General features: G+C 41.5%; 1 protein-coding gene across 34 annotated transcripts in view; it reads right to left on the minus strand.

Annotated features, from left to right (window-relative positions):
- Positions 1-18135, minus strand: part of DOCK9 (dedicator of cytokinesis 9) — a 244954-nt gene that overhangs the window by 115874 nt on the left and 110945 nt on the right. For all 34 annotated transcript variants that reach the window (XM_036458435.2, XM_036458431.2, XM_036458438.2 and 31 more), the window contains exon 2: positions 15197-15313. In XM_036458435.2, coding sequence (XP_036314328.1) covers positions 15197-15313 — 117 coding nt within the window. The remainder of the gene's footprint in view (positions 1-15196; positions 15314-18135) is intronic.

Here is an 18135-nt window from a genome sequence, read left to right on the forward strand (position 1 = left end):
TGTGTTTTTTTCTATTACTATAAAAGTTCTCTGATCTATTATGAAAATTGGCAAGGGATGTCTATAGCTTAAGTGAATTCTCTGTTTTAATTTCTCCATAAATTTTTATGTATTAAAAGTTACATTCAGGTAATAGTCAACTGTATTCCAAATCAATTCATGTTAAGTTTCTGTAGTTTTATTTATCTGGTTTATAACAAATCAAATCAATACCAAGATATACTCCACGCGTATTAAAGCCCTTCTTTAAAAAAATTAGCTTAATTTTCTTTTTAATTGTTATGGTATTCTTTTTTTTTATTTTTACTTTTATATCAGTTAAAATCATATTCTTGCTAAAAGATGGGTCTGTGTCCACTTTATATAAATCAGTATCAAGGTTGGACATTCAAAGACTATCAGTCCTATTTTTTATGTTTGGAAAGATACAATTTCCATCCTACTAAGAAAGCTTAGTAGCTTCTGACTAAGTAACTTTCTACTTTTGCAAGTGGAAGGGAAAAAACATTTCACATTATGAAGTGTGATAAGACCTGAAAATTAAATCTAAACATAGACATACAACTATTAGGATATAAATCTCACAGCACACTAACTACTATAATAATCTAAAAAAAAAAACATCTATATTAGGTCAGTACCATTACTTAGGTTAAACACTGCTGGTCTTTGACACATAGAAATCCTTAATTATCATGGCCAAGTATGGGCAGGAGTCTTATGAGGAATTTCACAAAATTATAGGAGTAATTGAACTGCTAAAGAAGAGAAAGCAAGGGGTGACGTCCTCCCCCAAAGACCTTATATAATGATGCACAAATACCTGAGAGCCACAAGTAAATCTGTATAGGACTTTTCCCCCCAATGGAATGAGGTGAAGAAGTACAGAGTTGTCCCTACCTTCCCTTTCCCCATCAGAATATGAAAAGTAAAATTTAATGGTGATCTGAAAATCTAATTTGGAATAGCAAACTTCAAATAGATGCTGTTTTTATTTTAAAAACTTTTTTATTTTCTCTTGGTTCAAATGACTGCCTCCAAAAACTGAGATAATTTGATTGTCTATGAGACAGAGCCATGGGCCATCTAAAGGGAAAGTACAGAGGAATCAGGTCTCTGCACCTGGGCCTTCCTGGCATTTCCCACCCCACTTCTTCATCACCCATTTCTCTTCCCTCGTGGCCTGCTGCAACCCTGTTTCTTCAGCTTCAACCTGGAATCCTTCTCTACTATCAAAATTCCTGACCCTAACCTGGTCAAGGCTCTGTCTTCCTTCATCAGTACTAGCCAACACACTATTGACCCCACTGATACAGAACAGCTACGTGAAGCACGTAATTTAATTAAGCTTCCTATGGAAGAATTTGAGAAGTATTGGAAAGCAGTTTGGATTCAGAGCCAGGAAACCTGAGTTCTCATCTGAGCTCTGCCTCTAATTAACTGTGTGATCTTGGGGGAAAGTTTTAACTTTCCACATCCATAAAATAAAGGGGTCTTTAGGATTTCCAGGTTTCCTTTGTGGTTTAAAAATTCCACAGTTCTGTGAATATGAAATTCTAAGTCTGTCTCACACAAATGGTTTATGTTAGTGCTGTGCATTGCTCAGCGAGCCACCAGAACATGAAAGACATCCAGGAAAAAAAAAAAAAAGTAATACTATAACAGCTGATTTATAGTCCCAGTTTATTTTGTTTAATAAAGGGAATTGTCAGATTAAAAGGAGGGAAGATTCACTATGTAGACTCAAATAAATAGAAACATGAGTGTTAACAAAGACATGCTTTTTTTATTTCATTTCTTTATTTTTCTAACCTTTGAAACCCATATGGCACTGGATTTTTTTTTTAATCATTTTACCATAGGCATGAAACTATAACAAAACAGCCTTCTTAATTCCTGGTGGGAAGTATGCATATCCACTGGATATTTAAAATATCTCACTGTATAGGGTTTTGATTAAGAGACTGAAACAATGACCCTCCCTTCTCCTGGGACCACATGAACAATGAGCTAAAGACAATATTCCAGAGAAGTGGGTGGGCTGCAACCTGAGCCAGCTGTGTGGATCCACCACAGACTGCCCCCCCCCCCCCGCCCCCATCTCCCCTGTTCAAAGGAGCACAGCGCTGGGAGTGTCCTGCCTCAGACAGAAAACAAACACCTCGGGGCAGCCCAGAAGGAGTATAGGCTTTGAGACAGGAAGAGATGGCTTCTAGTGTCCTACACAGAACAGCTGAGTTGGATGAAGGAAGAGGGTTCTCTTCTAACTGGCCAATAGCCACATGGCTGCAGAACAGACAGAGTGAAGGGAAATGTCCTGGGTACCTGCTGTCTTACCTCTAAGGTGCAGATGGCCTGAAGTCAGAGAAAAAGGCCCAAGTGCCATTCTGCTGACCCTCTGGACAGAGAAGCCCAGGGATCTCAGAGCCTAGTCAACCCCAATCTTCTCTTTGGCTCAAACATAGACTATCTTCCCTTAGCAGTCAACCCCTCCTGTTTGTAATTCCATATAAAGCATCGGTACTAGTGTTTATTTTTGTGTTTATTTAATAACATTATCCCTTCAAACCTTTGAGAGCTCGATGCAATCATCTGCCAGGAGAAGGGCATCCTTACAGCGGGGGAAGGAGGGGCCAGAGCTCACTGCCCTGAGGGAAGAGGATGCTGTTGGAAATGAGAGCCTGGTGGGGTAGGTGGGGTAGGTATGACTGAGAGCTCTTTAGGCAGCTTCCCTCAGGCCTGGCCCATCTCCCTCACTCAAGATTAAGCTCTGAGTTGAATTTTTACTGGGCCAAGTGGGCCAAGTGGATAGTGTCATCTTCAATGCTCTAAAGTTACCCCGGATTTTCAACTGCTCCCTGCTAGAAAGATGGCTCCCAACGCCTCCTTCCTTTCATCTCTAGATCTGAGCCAAACCACAGGTGCCTCCCTTGTCTGTGGAAGTTTGGTCCCTTTGATGTCTGCGGACACACTCCCCACTGGGTTTGCCTGTGTGTTAAACGTTTTGTAGCCGGGGCCATGTTAAACAGGACTGCGATTTACTGAGCACCGCAGTAAGGAAGCCTTCCCAACTCTCTGGAAGAGGCCTTGTCTCAGAGCAGACGCCTTGCTTTGCAGAGGGTGCAGTCCCATGCGCGGCTGGGAACTGCAGTCCACACAGGGCGTGCCCCACGGCTCACTGCCAGATCACATCTTGGCAGCCGACCAACATGTCCTATGAAGATCAGACACTTCCATTTTCAGGGAAACTGTTTCCTGAGAATTGTAAATGTTTAATTCACTAATAATTAAGAACATGGGCAAAGCATGGGACAAGGGAAGGGTCTATAGCTGGAGAAAGAATTCTATTTGGGTTTTTGAGGGATCTAACAAAAATAAAAAAACTCCCGAGGAACTAATTAAAACCATACAAGGGCTGAGCCTTGATTATGTGCAGGGAAATGGACATCTCTCTGTTTCTAACAGCTCCTCTTCACTAGCTCCTGCACAGTCCCGAAGCTTCCATCTGTAACTGCCTTTCTCCATTCATTCAAATGTCACCCTGTGAGGTCAACACCTCTCTTTACTCGACATCCCTGGGACAACGCACAGAAGGAGGGTGCTCTTGTATGAATCTCAGTGCAGCATCCTCCCTGACTGGTATGCCTGCCTGCCTTCTATCATCCCTCCTATCCATTCTCTGCACAGCTGCCAGTCAGCTTTCTAAAACTCTGATATGGTAGCATCACACCTCAGACGAAAAGCTTTCAATGACTCTCACTGCCACCAGAACCAAGTCCAAACTCTTCAATATGACCTAAGCCCTTCCTAGATCAGCTGTACTGACGTTTTCCTGACTCTTCCCTGCCCTTCCCCACCCCTCCAGCACACAGGTCCTTCTAACCCACTCCCTCCAACACGGGGTCCTTCTGGCTCCCTGATGCACCGACCCCACTGCCCAGCTGCAGAGCTGCTCATACCAACCTCAGGACTCCTGCAGCCACTCCCCTCAGTGAGCATGTGTGTCATTCTGCTGAAATTACTCCTGTATCTCCTATTAGACTTGAGAATCTCCGACTCTACTATTCACCTTTGCTCCTCCAACACCGGCACCACATCTGGCACCACCTAAGTGTTTGCTGAGTGAATGGACAGATTTTTTTCTAATAGAGAGTATTCTATTTAGTTATGAGATTCCCTTAAGGTTCCATATTAGACAGGGTTTCAGTAAATGGTGAGACATCACAGAGCTTCTGCATAATGTCCTGTTTCCTAAAATACCATGTACATTTAAAAATTTCAGTACACCTTTAGAGGTCATAAAAAATTTATTCTTGCTACCTTTTCAAAGCCACCACTTATACATTATAATTGCCTGTTCAAACGCAGTAAACCATACCTAAAGAAGTTCAATGTTCAGAACAATGAATGAGCAGACTCATCCTTTCAAAAGAGATTATTTTTTGGCTTATGTTAGATTTGATGTTACAAAGAAGCTTGTTTTTAATCTCTTCAGAAATACCACTGCACAAGTGGGGAGGATGTGTTTGAGGGGGGTGTGGCATCCAGAGAGCCAGGAGTGGCCTTTTGGTCATTCGGGAGACAAGTGGCAGGCCCAGCACCCCGACTAATAAGGGTCTCAGCCTGTTCCATATGACATGGCTTTGCAATTAAAACTGCTATCCTCAAAAATAAAACTATGTTACCTAGTCCAGAGGAAGAAGGCTACAATAGCTAGGTACACAAAGAGCTTTCCTCAACGGTCAGATCTCATTGGATTCTCATCCATCTGTGAGAGTCCAAATTTTAGGGCAAACGTTGTCTCTGAATTACCAATTAAGAAAAGTGACTTTTAGGAGGGTTTATTGCTAATCCAAATACCCAGATTAGTAACCGACAGACCTGGGGCTAACATTTAGGGTCACATAATTAAGCCTTGGATCTTGCCATTGACCCTACCACCCAGAGCATCTACCATCCCTTGGAGTCATCTGCATTCCACTCGGTAACATAACCTTGAGGGAGGTATGAGCAAGCATAGTTTCTTCGGTTTTCTAATTGTCGGTGTATGGTGCTGTGTGTCTACCTTTAGAACGCAATTCTAGCTGCTAAAGAGACCATACCTTTGTGTGAAAGCCTAGCATAGTGAAAATGCTTCTCGTTAAACCACGCCCACTATTTACATATTGCAATATGCATACCAATGAACTTTCCCTTCAGAAGGCACACTCCCCCACATGCTCCTCATTCACGTGTCAGGTTTCACTAGTGCATCCAGCAGCATTTCACTCCAATCCCATGCGTTTACCAGCACACCGCCACGCTGGTCTTGTTCAGAGCAGCGCTGCGGCTTCTGGGATGCCATCCAAACTCTTATTTTACTAGTGAAACACCATGGAGCAGAGGTAATGCTTTGCAGATAAAATGCTAAGCAGATGGGGAAGACCTGATTTGAGGGCTTCTGACATCAGGGGACCTTGCTGAACTTTATCTGACCCCTCTAGATTTCATGCACACATTCAAGGTGCTGCTGACACAGGCTGCTCAAACCCACGCAGGACACACTTGGTGGTGGCCAGGCTCTGCCAAGCAACCCTGGAGGAAAAAGGCTGAGGTTCGGACACAGCGGGACCCTTGCAGGTTGTGGGACCCATAAAGATTTTGTACCTGGTAATATGTTAAATGGCATCTTGGTGCTGAGATCAAAACCTAGATTATCTTTTTTTTTTTAAAGACTTCTGTTTTTTGTTTTTGCATGCATACATATTGTGTTTCCTTCTCTTCTTCTCCCCTGATCTGCCACCTTGATCTATGCTCTCACAACCTCAAAGGCAGCTGGTGCCAAGTTCCAAAACATCCATTTCTTCAGTACATATTTAGTGCCTACCATGGATAAAACCCTCTTGTAGGAACGCTAGCAAATGCAGAGGTGAACTTTCAAAAAATGATGGTTTGTAATAAAAACCCAATAATTATAGTTTGCTACTTTCATAGAGATTTTATTTTCTATTTGGGGGGGAAATAAAGTCTTATAGTTACAAATAAGATATCAATATAATAAAGAACAATATTCAATGATTGCTTTAGATACAGTATAAATACATCTCCGCCTGCTTAAGCTATCTCTGTCATAAGATATCATCTTGGTTTAATTCTTCCTCTATCTATGTGGCATTCACAAGAATGAACAATAAACATGTAAGTAAGTATGTTAGAAGTGGATAGGCAATACAGTGAGAAAATTAAAACCGAGCAAGGTAAAGAGGCCAAGAATGCCTAAGGTGGTTAGAGGGAATGGCAGTGGCAAAGGGCCTCACTGAGAAGGTAAGATCTGGGAAAAGGTTTGCAGGAGGTGAGGGATAGCCAAGTAAAGAATGTACCAGACAGAGGGAACAGCCCGAGAAAAGGCCCTGAGGCAGGAGTGACATAGGAGCCCCTCCCCTCTCCATGAGGCACAGTGTGGCTACAAGTGAGAGTGGGAAGAGGAGTGGGAGCCAGTCAGAGAGGCAGTGGGTAGACACGGACCCTTCAGGCCATGGTAGGGCCTTCACTAAGGGACTCTAAACCCAGGGGCGATGCCATGTGACCTGCCTTTTAAACTTCTTAAACAATCACTCTGGCTACTCTGTTAGGATAGGCTGAAGGGAGCAAGGACAGGATCCAGAAGACTTGATAGGTGGCTCTTGCATTAACCAAGGCAAGAAAGGGTAAGAGCTGTGGCCCTGGTCACAGAAGAAATGCTATCTGATGACTTATTGCTACCCCTTCCCATCCTTTTTTTTTTTTTTAAGATTTAAAAAAATATGTTTTTATTGATTTTAAGGGAGAGGGATAGAGAGATAGAAACCTCAGTGAGAGAGAAACATCATTAATCAGCTGCCTCCTGTACACTCCCTACTGGGAATGGAGCCCACAACCCAGGTATGTGCCCTGATCAGGAACCAACCCCTGACCTCTTGGTTCCTGGGTGGATGTTCAATAGCTGAGCCTCACCACCCAGGCTCCTCTCCATCCTTCACCCATAGCCTGCTTTCCAAACCCTCCTTACTCTTCCCAAGACTGCACCTCACCTGGGCCAACTTGAGCCCAATTCACCTCTAAATTTCTCAATACCCAGTCCTCTCTTTGCAGCTCAGAGGTAGAACTCTCTCTCCTTCCTAAATTCTTCCCCCCAAAGTCCCCATTGCTAAAGCACCTTGCCTCAAAAAACATCCCCATAATATCTTGCATCTTCAATCTCTTCTTCATGCCTGGACTTCCTCCTTCACCCATTCTCGAGCCTCCCCAATCTTGATAAAAACCTCGTTATATGAGCCAAATGATTCCTTCTCTCTCCTACTATTTAATACCAATCTCTGTGCTGAACCCACACACTTCTTCAGCCCTGGCTAGAAAACATCTTCATTGGCAAAGACAGTTACCGACTCTAATGACCCGTCTCTCCCACCTCATCAGCCAGAAGTGTGTGACCCCTGCTCAGTCTACCTACTCTTCCTTTAACTCTTAGGCTCTACAGCAGCAGTTCTTAACCTGTGGGCTAGCAGGGTCACCTAAGACCATGGTCGGCAAACTGTGGCTCAAGAGCCACATGTGGCTCTTTGGCCCCTTGAATGTGGCTCTTCTACAAAATACCATTGCCTAGGCGAGCCTATTTTGAAGAAGTGGCATTAGAAGAAGTTTAACTTTTAAAAATTTGGCTCTCAAAAGAAATTCAATCGTTGTATTGTTGATATTGGCTCTGTTGACTAATGAGTTCGCCAACCACTGGCCTAAGACCATTGGAAAACACTGATATTTGCATTACGATTCATTAACAGTAGCAAAATTAGTTATGAAGTAGCAACAAAAATAATTTTATGGTTGGAGGTCACCACAACATGAGGAACTGTATTAAAGGGTCAGGATATTAAAAAGATTGAAAACCACTGCTCTAGCTGCTCTTGCTGTCTTCCAAAACACCAAGTTTCCAGGTTCTGTTCTTACTTCCTGTTTCTGCTTCCCACCTCCCTTCTTCCCAGTGAAGGTGCACCCCAAGATGGGGGTCCCATAAGCACTCTCATGCTCAACCCCTGGGACTACTCTAGCATTTCTGCCTTCTCTCTGAGGCTGGGCTCCTGCATTTCCAACACTTAAAGCACTCTTAGCCCCTGAATGCTCCACCATCTCAAACTTAATAAATTCCTATGGGCCCCTGTTTATGCCATGACACTGGTCACATTTTCTTCCTTATTGCTAATATTAATTACCTCCTCTCCTAAGTTCTGAGCTACCTGAAAGCAGAAACTGTATCACATATTTATACTGCTAAGCATCTCCCAGCTGAGCCCTCTGCACAAGGAGTATAACCATAAACTATAAGCTAAATCAATACACTCTTCAACTCAGCTGATCAGTGCCATCTGAAAAATATGCTTGTCTTTTTTAAGGTGTATTTGATTATAAAAGAATGAGCTGTCCCTGTTGTCTGTAAAAGGCATTATACTTGAACTAAAATTAAAATGTTCATCTCCTAAAGTTCTGGCCAATGTCAATTTAGAAACATTACTTATCCAGGTTTTTCAGGAAGGTGCAATTCTAGACATGAACATTCCAGAAACCACAATGTTCAGAGTAAGTTACATTGTTGGCCACTGAATTCTGACAAAAATTTCTAGGAATTTATTTTAAAAAACCACTTTCCAATCAAAAGTTCAAAACAAAGTATTGAGGTAATTTTTTTGGCAGCATATAATAAAAAGTGAGGACAAAACCCTGTAGGAAAAGAAAATTCTTAAAAAAACAAACAAACAAACAAACAAAAAAACAGATGGGAAATGAGATCAGAGACTTCCAGACCCTTTGTCAATAGCGGGGCCTGGCTTCCTTTTCAGGTCAGTGGTTTGCAGATCACTATCAGCCTCATGGAAGTCCAAAAGGAAAAGAAACAGAGGAAAAATAAAAATCAGGATGTTATTTAAAGGGAAATGGATTAACCACACGTTTCTATACAATGCTGAGAACTTGAGGATTCTCCTGTCTCCAAACATTTTCAAAAGTGAAAATTTCTAGGATTGCCAATTATTAATGATCTTTGCATTATACTCCCATCTTTCCTTTAAAATTCTTTTGCTAAGAGATTTGAGGTTGATAAGACACTATGAAGTACCAGTAGAAAGAGCACCTTAGAAATCTCTCCTCATATTGACTTTACACACAGCTTTAAGGATGACAACCATTTCACATCCACATAGCACAGAAATCGCATAGCATACCGTGTTTTTCGGACCATAAGACGCACTTTTTTCCCCCCAGAAGTGGGGGGGAAAAGTCCCTGCGTCTTATGGTCCAAATATAGCCTACACATATACTTTAAAAAAAAAGTTTTTTTACTTGCCCAGCTGTGTGTGGTCTCTGTGTGCTTGCCCGGCTCTAAAATGGTTCTAAATGCTGCTGTTTACTTTACAGGGTTGATTACATGTGTTTATGACTGTGATGTTGGGTTTTAATGCACATAAAATATTTAAGGACACTATTTGTTTCAGAATCTTTTTTTCTTCATTCCTTCTCTAAAAACTGGTGCGTCTTATGGTCCGAAAAATACGGTAATCTTAAAAAACAACACTATGCTAAAATATCCATCTATAACATAAAATGTACCATCGTAACCATTTTTGAGTATATAGTTCAGTGGCATTATCATTGTTGTATTAGCCATCACCATGACCTTCCACAGAACTATTTTCATATTGCAGAACTGGAATTGTGTAATTACTAAACAATAACTCCCCACTTCCTCTCCTCCAACCCCTGGCAATTGCCATTCCACTTTCTATCTCCATTAATCTGACTATTCTCAGAACCTCATATTCGTGGAATTATTCAATACTTGTTCTTTTTTGACTGTCTTACTTCACTTCACATAATGTCCTCAAGGTTTATCCATGTTGTGGTATGTATCAGAATTTCCTTCCTTTTTAAGGCTATACCATATGCACTGACCACATTTGGTTATCCACTCATGCATCAATGAATATTTGGGTTGTTTCCACCTTTTGGCTATTGTAAATAATGCTACTCTGAACCTAGGTGTATAAATATATCTTTGAGTCCCTACTTTCAATACTTTTGGATATACCCCAGAAGTGATATAGATGGTCTTTTATTCCTCCCATACAAGCTGTATCCCTTGTTAGTTCATATCATATACCAAAGTCTAATCCTATGTAATAAAAGGCTAATATGCAAATTGACCGAACAGTAGGACGACGGGTCGCTATGACACACACTGACCACCAGAGGGCATATACTCAATGCAGGAGCTGTCCCCTGGTGGTCAATGGGCTCCCACAGGGGGAGCACCACTCAGCCAGAAGCCAGGCTCATGGCTGGCTAGCACAACAGCATGGTAGGAGCCTCTCCCGCCTCCGTGGCAGTGCTAAGGATGTCCGACTGATGGCTCACAGACTGTGAGAGGGTACAGTCTGAGCTGAGGGGACTCCCTCCCTCCCCAAGTGCATGAATTTCATACACCGGGCCTCTAGTATTTATAAAATATAAATGATACCCATAAATTGCTCCCAACATACTTTTTTACTATTTACTATCTTCTTCATATTTCAACACTTTAGTAACTACACAAACATTAGTAAGCTATGCAACAACCCAGTATGTAAGAGCTCAAAAGGCCAGCTGTAAATTCAGTGAATGGATGGCAACAGTTAAGATTGTCACAGCAGTAGCAGCAGCAGCATCTGGCAAAGGACTTCCCTTGAATGTGAGAGATGATCGGAAATGGATGGGCAGACCCACACTGAATTCCATGTTTCTGATGGGAAAAGGAGGAGTCCTGGGCATTACTTTCAATTATATATAAAGTTGTCATTTTGTAAGCAACAAATCAACTTATATTTCTTGATCTAAAAGATTTTAATCAAAATCTCTATCTAACCTGCCCAGTAAAATTTACCTATCATGTACCCATAGAAAAGTAAGTTCTCAGAATAAAGGTTTGTTAACTATCAGAAGATATATGCCTTTTAAGACTGTTTCACCTCCATTCTTTTATTTCAGAAATTATCCAACTTCCACCAATCCAAATCACTGATCAGGCAAAAAGTTTTACGAATCTAGATATTGGCATTTCCACATGTGCTCACTGATACTCATATTTACTTCCTGAATCAAAGAAAACTACCCGATATTCACAGTAATTTTACTCATTTGAAATGAAGCTAAAAGTACCCAACTCTGGAGCCCCGTATGCAGAGATGATGTGGATGCGGAGATGGATGAGCCTAGAGAGGCACCAACACGGGGCCTGAGCCTTCCCCGGGGCCACAGCATAGTGGAGACACTTGAACACAAAATGCGTAAGAAGCCAATGGTGAAAAGCCCAGTGTACTTAAGTATCAATACTGTATATTATACACAGTGTAAGACAGTAAGCATTAGAGGAAATAAGAGAGTGGGGGGAGGGGGAGAACTGAAGTGGCCTCAGAGCATGAGATGGTTTTACAACAGGGATGGGGAACCTTTTTTCTGCCAAAGGCCACTTGACTATTTACAACATTCGTGGGCCACGCAAAATTATCAATTTAAAAATTAGCCTGCTATATTTGGTCAAACCTTCAATTAACTCACCCCTAATGCCTTGGCAGGGACGGACCAAATGATTTATCAGGCCTTACACAGCCCAAGGGCCAGATGTTCGCCACCCCTGTTATAGAAGGATGGAAAAGAAGATTTTGTTGGCAAAGAGCACCTCAAATCCAAGACAGAGAAAGAACAGAATAGACCCCAAAATACCAGGGAATGATTCTGAAAATAAAAAGAAGTGTAGCAGGCTAGTAAGGGCCATGTTAGCCACGGCATTCCTGCCTCTGGCCATGGCAGATAAAACCTTACTTCATAAATATTCTGATGGCTGAGACTTGTCCTTTTGTTTTTCAAAATCCATATTTACTTCATGCCTCTTAGGTTTTATTTTTCCCTGACCCTCAGGCAAAAGTACATCCCACAAACAAATCTCTCCCTAAGACTCATTTTAAGATAGCACTTGGATGTCCTTATGAGGTGACCAATACCAACATTGTCCTCAAGAATGGTACAAATGTATCATCACTATCCACATTTATATTTTAGTAAATTATTTTTTAAATATATTTTATTGATTTTTAAAAATATATATTTTATTGATTTCTTACAGAGAGGAAGAGAGAGGGACAGAGAGTTAGAAACATCGATGAGAGAGAATCATCGACCAGCTGCCTCTTGCACACCCCCACTGGGGATGTGCCCGCAACCAAGGTACATGCCCTTGACCGGAATAGAACCTGGGACCTTTCAGTCCGCAGGCCAATGCTCTATCTACTGAGCCAAACCGGTTTCGGCTTTATTGATGTTTTTACAGAGAGAAATGGAGAGGGATAGAGAGTTAGAAAGATAGATGAGAGAGAAACATCGATCAGCTGCCTCCTGCACACCCCCGCACTGGGGATGTGCCCACAACCAAGGTACATGCCCTTGACCAGAATCCAATCTGGGACCTTTCAGTCCGCAGGCCGATACTCTATCCACTGAGCCAAACCAGTTTTGGCAATTTTAGTAAATTATTATCCTGAATATATTTGAAAGAACTTCACATAATGTTCTATTAATAGTTACCGAATATTGTTTAACCAAGAAGTGTAGTATTGCAAATCAACCCCCAGCATGTACTTTGCTCACTATTATGGCCCATTTGTTACCCAACGTGCTATCTTTTTCCATATAAAATAAAATGCATTCACCTGATCTAAATCTGCTCCCTGTCTCTAATAATATGGTCCAATGAAATAAAAACATGGACAGACATAAGGAATCTGTGACATTGCTGAGACATTTTGGTTATTCAGCTAACTAGACAGTTACTGAAATCACCAAGACAAACTGGCAAGAAAGCACAGTGCAACTGGCCTTACTTGATTGAAAAATAGGAGTTTCCAAGAAAACAAATATCACCATCCAAATTTAAATGGAGACCACCACAATTACTGTGGTGAGGATCTAAGCTAAAATTCAAGCTCCTTAACCTTTGGATAAACTTCCCCCAAACAGAAAATAACACTTGCTTGTTCAGTCTTGGACAGCAAAACATGAGTTTTTTGTGCCTGGTATCCCTAGAGAAGTAGATACAAGTGAAAAAGACCAAGACGTTTTTCTCAAAGTTTCAATTACTGGATTCTACAACTGCTTAAACATTTAGGTTCCTTGTCTCTGGCATAAAAGATGAAATTAAATTAACCATGTCTTGTTTGGTTTGTTTGCTTTTTAAGCACCTTCATCTCAAGGCTGCAAATACAACTTTTCATTCTAGGCTGCAAAACTTGCAATAATGTTGTTACTCTAATTAATACCAAGAATAATACATACTTCATGCTCAGAAAGAGTTGAGATAACCTTTAGCTTCCTCTGAGCACACTTCAGGAAAAATATGTCAACATGGATTGCAATTTGTAATCAACTGATTAACTTCTCATGTAAATTTGTTGCCAAAATCACAGGCAGGAGGCTTGGTTCTGAGGTTCCCTTTCATTTGTCCTGTAGCTGGGTAGTCTATGCAATGAAGTTTTTGAAGCCTCAACTTCTGAGGCATGATTTGAAACCATTCATCAGTGGAACACATTTTGGCAGCAGCATCCCATTACATACTTAATGGTCAATTTCATTTCCATGGCAATCCTTACTTTCCAGGGAAGATCTAAAGGACAATAATTTTCTCCATATGCACTTCTAAAAAGTTAGAAAAAGTGAACATCTGTGAAAATTCTCAGCCTTGTTGTATAAACTGAAGTCTCTTAAATTTGGTGGGGAAAGAAAATGTTACGGAATATAATTCAACAGTTATCATTAACATGGAAGTTTCTAAAGACAATTCCGTATGCACACAATTGTATATAATAGATTATTTTCTGAGAGTGGGATTAGAAAGAAGGTGGGGGGGGGGGGCTTTTAATGTCAAGTATTCCAATAGTGCCTCTTTGTTTGTTTACAATAGGGGTGTCGAACTCAATCAGAGAAGGGGCCAAAATCTAAAATCCAGCCTAAATCGCGGGCCGAATGGTTTACTGAACAGTCATAAACTGTCATTGTGATGGAAACGCAGCGGAGTGCAGTGATGACAGCGCGGTGCGGGCCACATTGCAAGGCCTGGCGGGACGGATTTGGCCCGCGGGCCTTGTGTTTGACACATGTGGTTTACAAGTATGTAATACTTTTAAAATTAAACAACAAGGAATCAATGAAGTTGTTAACAAAACAAAAACAAAAAAACTAAGGCAGCTCAATTCACACAAGACATGGCTCAGTCATAAAAGAACAGATAGAGAAGCCTCGAGGTAGAGAAGGCGATTAGGTTCCAGGAGAGCTAGGGAAGTAACCAGACCTCCCAACAGACTGAGGTAACTCTAGGTTACGAGGTATCTAACACCACAGTATGGGTTTCCTGGAGGAAGAATGTTCTAGCTCCTCACTACCCTCAAAGTTCCTGTGAGTCACTCAGCCACAGGCCATAATCTGAAAGGCTTCTGGCAACAATCTACAGGACAGCTCAGAGCAGGAGCTGTGCTGAGTCCTCTGCTAGCAGCTACTAAGCTCCAAAGAACAGCACCTGCCACTGCACCAGAGAGGTAAGCTCAGGACACACCTGTTACCTCCAAACCCTTCTTTGTGAGCTCCCACACAGTTCAAAGCCTCTCTCAGGGCAGTTTCCTGAAAGGGTGCAAGACAACATCCTCTACTTCTCCCACAAATCTCAACCTTAAGACTCGAAGGCACTAGGAAAAAACCCTAAATCCATCTTCAAATAAATCTCACAAGACATAGGAGGCACTTGTGTCCATTAAAGCAGCCCCCAGAATAGTACTTGTATTCAAGATCTCTCTCTCACACAAACACACACACACACACACACACACACACAACCATCTATGTTGTATACATGCATGTTTGCATACATACACAGACATAAATAACATATAAATTCACATCTGCATATATATGCAAAAATAATGCCATTAAAAAAAATCAACTCATGAAAGAATGCCTGAAGAATATAATGTCATAATTTTTTCCTCTTAAATAACAGCATCTTTTCATCTTTTAAAAATCCTAAATTAAGCAAACAATAAAGCAATAGATAGATGGTAATTGTAAAGATAAACTGCATGATTCTATTTGCAGAAACTGAAAAGTCACGTACCTGAAAGTCATCATAAGGGAAGAGCAGCATCTCCCTCAGACAATCGTTCAGGATCTGTGTCTTCTTCTGGACGATGACATTTTCATAGTCAAGGGGTTCAATCAGCTTTGGCTTGGCCTGGAAGGTGAAAGATAAGCACTTGAAACAATGTTTTTGTTGTGTTGATTCTCAACATGAGGATATTTTTTCCATTGATTTTCAGAGGGAGGGAGAGAAGGGAAAAAAGGAGAAAAGGAGAAAAGGAGAAAAGGAGAAAAGGAGAAAAGGAGAAAGGAGAGGGAGAGGGAGAGGGAGAGGGAGAGGGAAGGGAGAGGGAGAGGGAGAGGGAGAGGGAGAGGGAGAGGGAGAGGGAGAGGGAGAGGGAGAGGGAGAGGGAGAGGGAGAGGGAGAGGGAGAGGGAGAGGGAGAGGGAGAGGGAGACATCAATTCAAGAGAGACATAGCTATTGTTTGCCCCCTTCATGCCCCTGACCAGGGCTTGGGATCAAACCTGCTACTCAGGTACATGTCCTTGAACAGGAATTGAACAATTGACCCTTTCATGGTTAGACCAACACTCTAACCACTTGGCAACACTGGCTAGGGCAGAACATTCTTACAGATGCAAGCAATTTCTTAAGATTAAAGAACTCTGTAAAGTCTACCATACGTGTGTTTGCATTTTCCTACTTTTCTATAAAGTGTGTTAGTTTTGCTACCAGGAGGAATCAGAACCAAGAGATAAAAGTTGTTTTCCAAGAAAAAGAAGACACTTCGTGGCACTCGGTCTATATATAGGCATGCTTGCTTAATTCTTTAAACACAAAGGAGGCTATGGATTCTAGTGGAACTTCCAGTTGTGTCTTGGGTCACCCCTGGCAAGATCAGTCCTCTTCCAAGCTTTAGGCTCTGCCAGCGATGCCCACTTAGAGCTCCAGCCATGGTCTAGAGTGGAGGCTGGATGCCCACAGTGGCTCCAGCCATGACCACCTTTTCTTGGCCCAGGGCCTAGAGCATCCACAGGGCTCACTACTTCATATAAGACTCTATAGAACTCATCTCTGAGTCTCAAAATATCCCTCTCTATCCTGAAATATTTACAGCTTAGCTATGTAATGGAAAAATAGCTAAACATAGAAAAACCAGGCAAACGGGGTGGGGGAGGGGGGGAGATTAAAGCACTACTTAAACCAGTGCTTATGGGTGTACCTCATGGGTAGAGATGGCCATCCCTACCATGCACTGAGAAGGGCAAAGAGGCATCAAGCAAGCGGGGGAAGAAAATATATAATTTGCCTTTTCTAACTATTCCCAAAGCTATTCTTCTCAGTAAAAATCTCTCTCATCTTTGCCAGTCATTGCCATGTGTTCACTGGTCACTTCCCACTTGCAAGGCACTAATGGTGAGGTCAGGACTATGGATACATATTTAACTAACTATATAACACAAGTGTTAAATGTGAAGTGTTAAAATGGTACACACAGAGCAAGATTATTTTTGAAAATATTAATAAAAAGCATCCAATATAATATCAACAAATGCTTTACATATTATAATGATAATTAAGAATATATGAAAAACATCTGATATGTAGTATCTAAATTGGATATCGTGACTGAGGCTATTACCTGTTCCCAAAATCTGTCTCTTTCCCTCCAAATACAGTTGGACTACATTTCCCAGCCTCTACATGGATACGTGTGGCCATATGACTGTCTTCTGGCCAATGGCATGTGAGTGGAAGGGATGTGGTCATAAAAGCCTCTGCTATAGACTGAATGTTAGTGTCTCCTCAAAATTCATATGTTGAAACTTAATCCTCGATGTAATATTAGGAGGTGGAGTCTTTGGGAGCTGATTAAGTCATGAGGGTGGAGCTCTCATGAGTGGGATTAGTGCCCTTTTAAGAGAGACCCCAGAGGGCTCTCTTGTCCCTAGTGCTATGGGAGGACACAAAGAGAGAAGGACTGCCATGTACCAGAAGGGACCTCACCAGACCAGGAATGTGCTGGTGTGTTAATCTTCCTTTACAACAGCCCCCACCCCCAAGTCCATAAAAGAGTATTTCCCTCCTTTGTTTCTCTGGACTTGCATGTGGTTCGCTATTAGACGACATGTCCTGAATTGCAATTCTTTTTTTTCTTTTTTTTAATATATTTTATTGATTTAGAGAGGAAGGAAGAGAGATAGAGAGCTAGAAACATCGATGAGAGAGAAACATCAACCAGCCACCTCCTGCACACCCCCTGCCAGGGATGTGCCCGCAATCAATGTACATGCCCTTGACCGGAATCGAACCTGGGACCTTTCGGTCCACAGACCGATGCTCTATCCACTGAGCCAAACCAGTTTCAGCATGAATTGAAATTCTTCATTGTTCCCAAACAAACCCATTTTTTTAGAGAAATATCTGACTTTCTGTTTATGGTCAGCAGCCTATTCAGCATACCAAAATAACATTTTTGTTAATTAGATGAATTATAATAGTTTTTGCCTGACGATATCTTATAAGTATTCAAAGACAGAATATAACACAGGTATTACTTTTGTGCGCCAGTGTGTAACATTCAATAATGTGCATGTTTTCACATAGGTGATCACTCAATCCACTGTTAAACTAATTAATCAGGAAGACCCTTAGACTAAGGTGCTCTAAGGCCTGGCAGCCTATGTAAGCAAACCAAAATCTAAGCCTGTAAACGCCTCATGGTTACAAGACCAAACCACTGAAGACAACTAATCACAAACAGCCTATGAGGCTTCAGGCTACAGTCAATCAAATAATTTATTTTCTTTGTTCCCACCCTTTATTTAAGTCTCTCCCCAGCTTCTGTCAAATGAATGCTCCTAACCATTTCGTTTGGTGCTGCCTGATTTGTATTGAGTTTTCTTCAAATAAACTCTTAAAAATCTTAATATGCCTCTCTTTATCTTCTAACACCCCCAATACATAAAGATAG

Source organism: Pipistrellus kuhlii, unplaced genomic scaffold (genome assembly GCF_014108245.1).
Source record: "Pipistrellus kuhlii isolate mPipKuh1 unplaced genomic scaffold, mPipKuh1.p scaffold_m20_p_3, whole genome shotgun sequence".
Taxonomy (NCBI): domain Eukaryota; kingdom Metazoa; phylum Chordata; class Mammalia; order Chiroptera; family Vespertilionidae; genus Pipistrellus; species Pipistrellus kuhlii.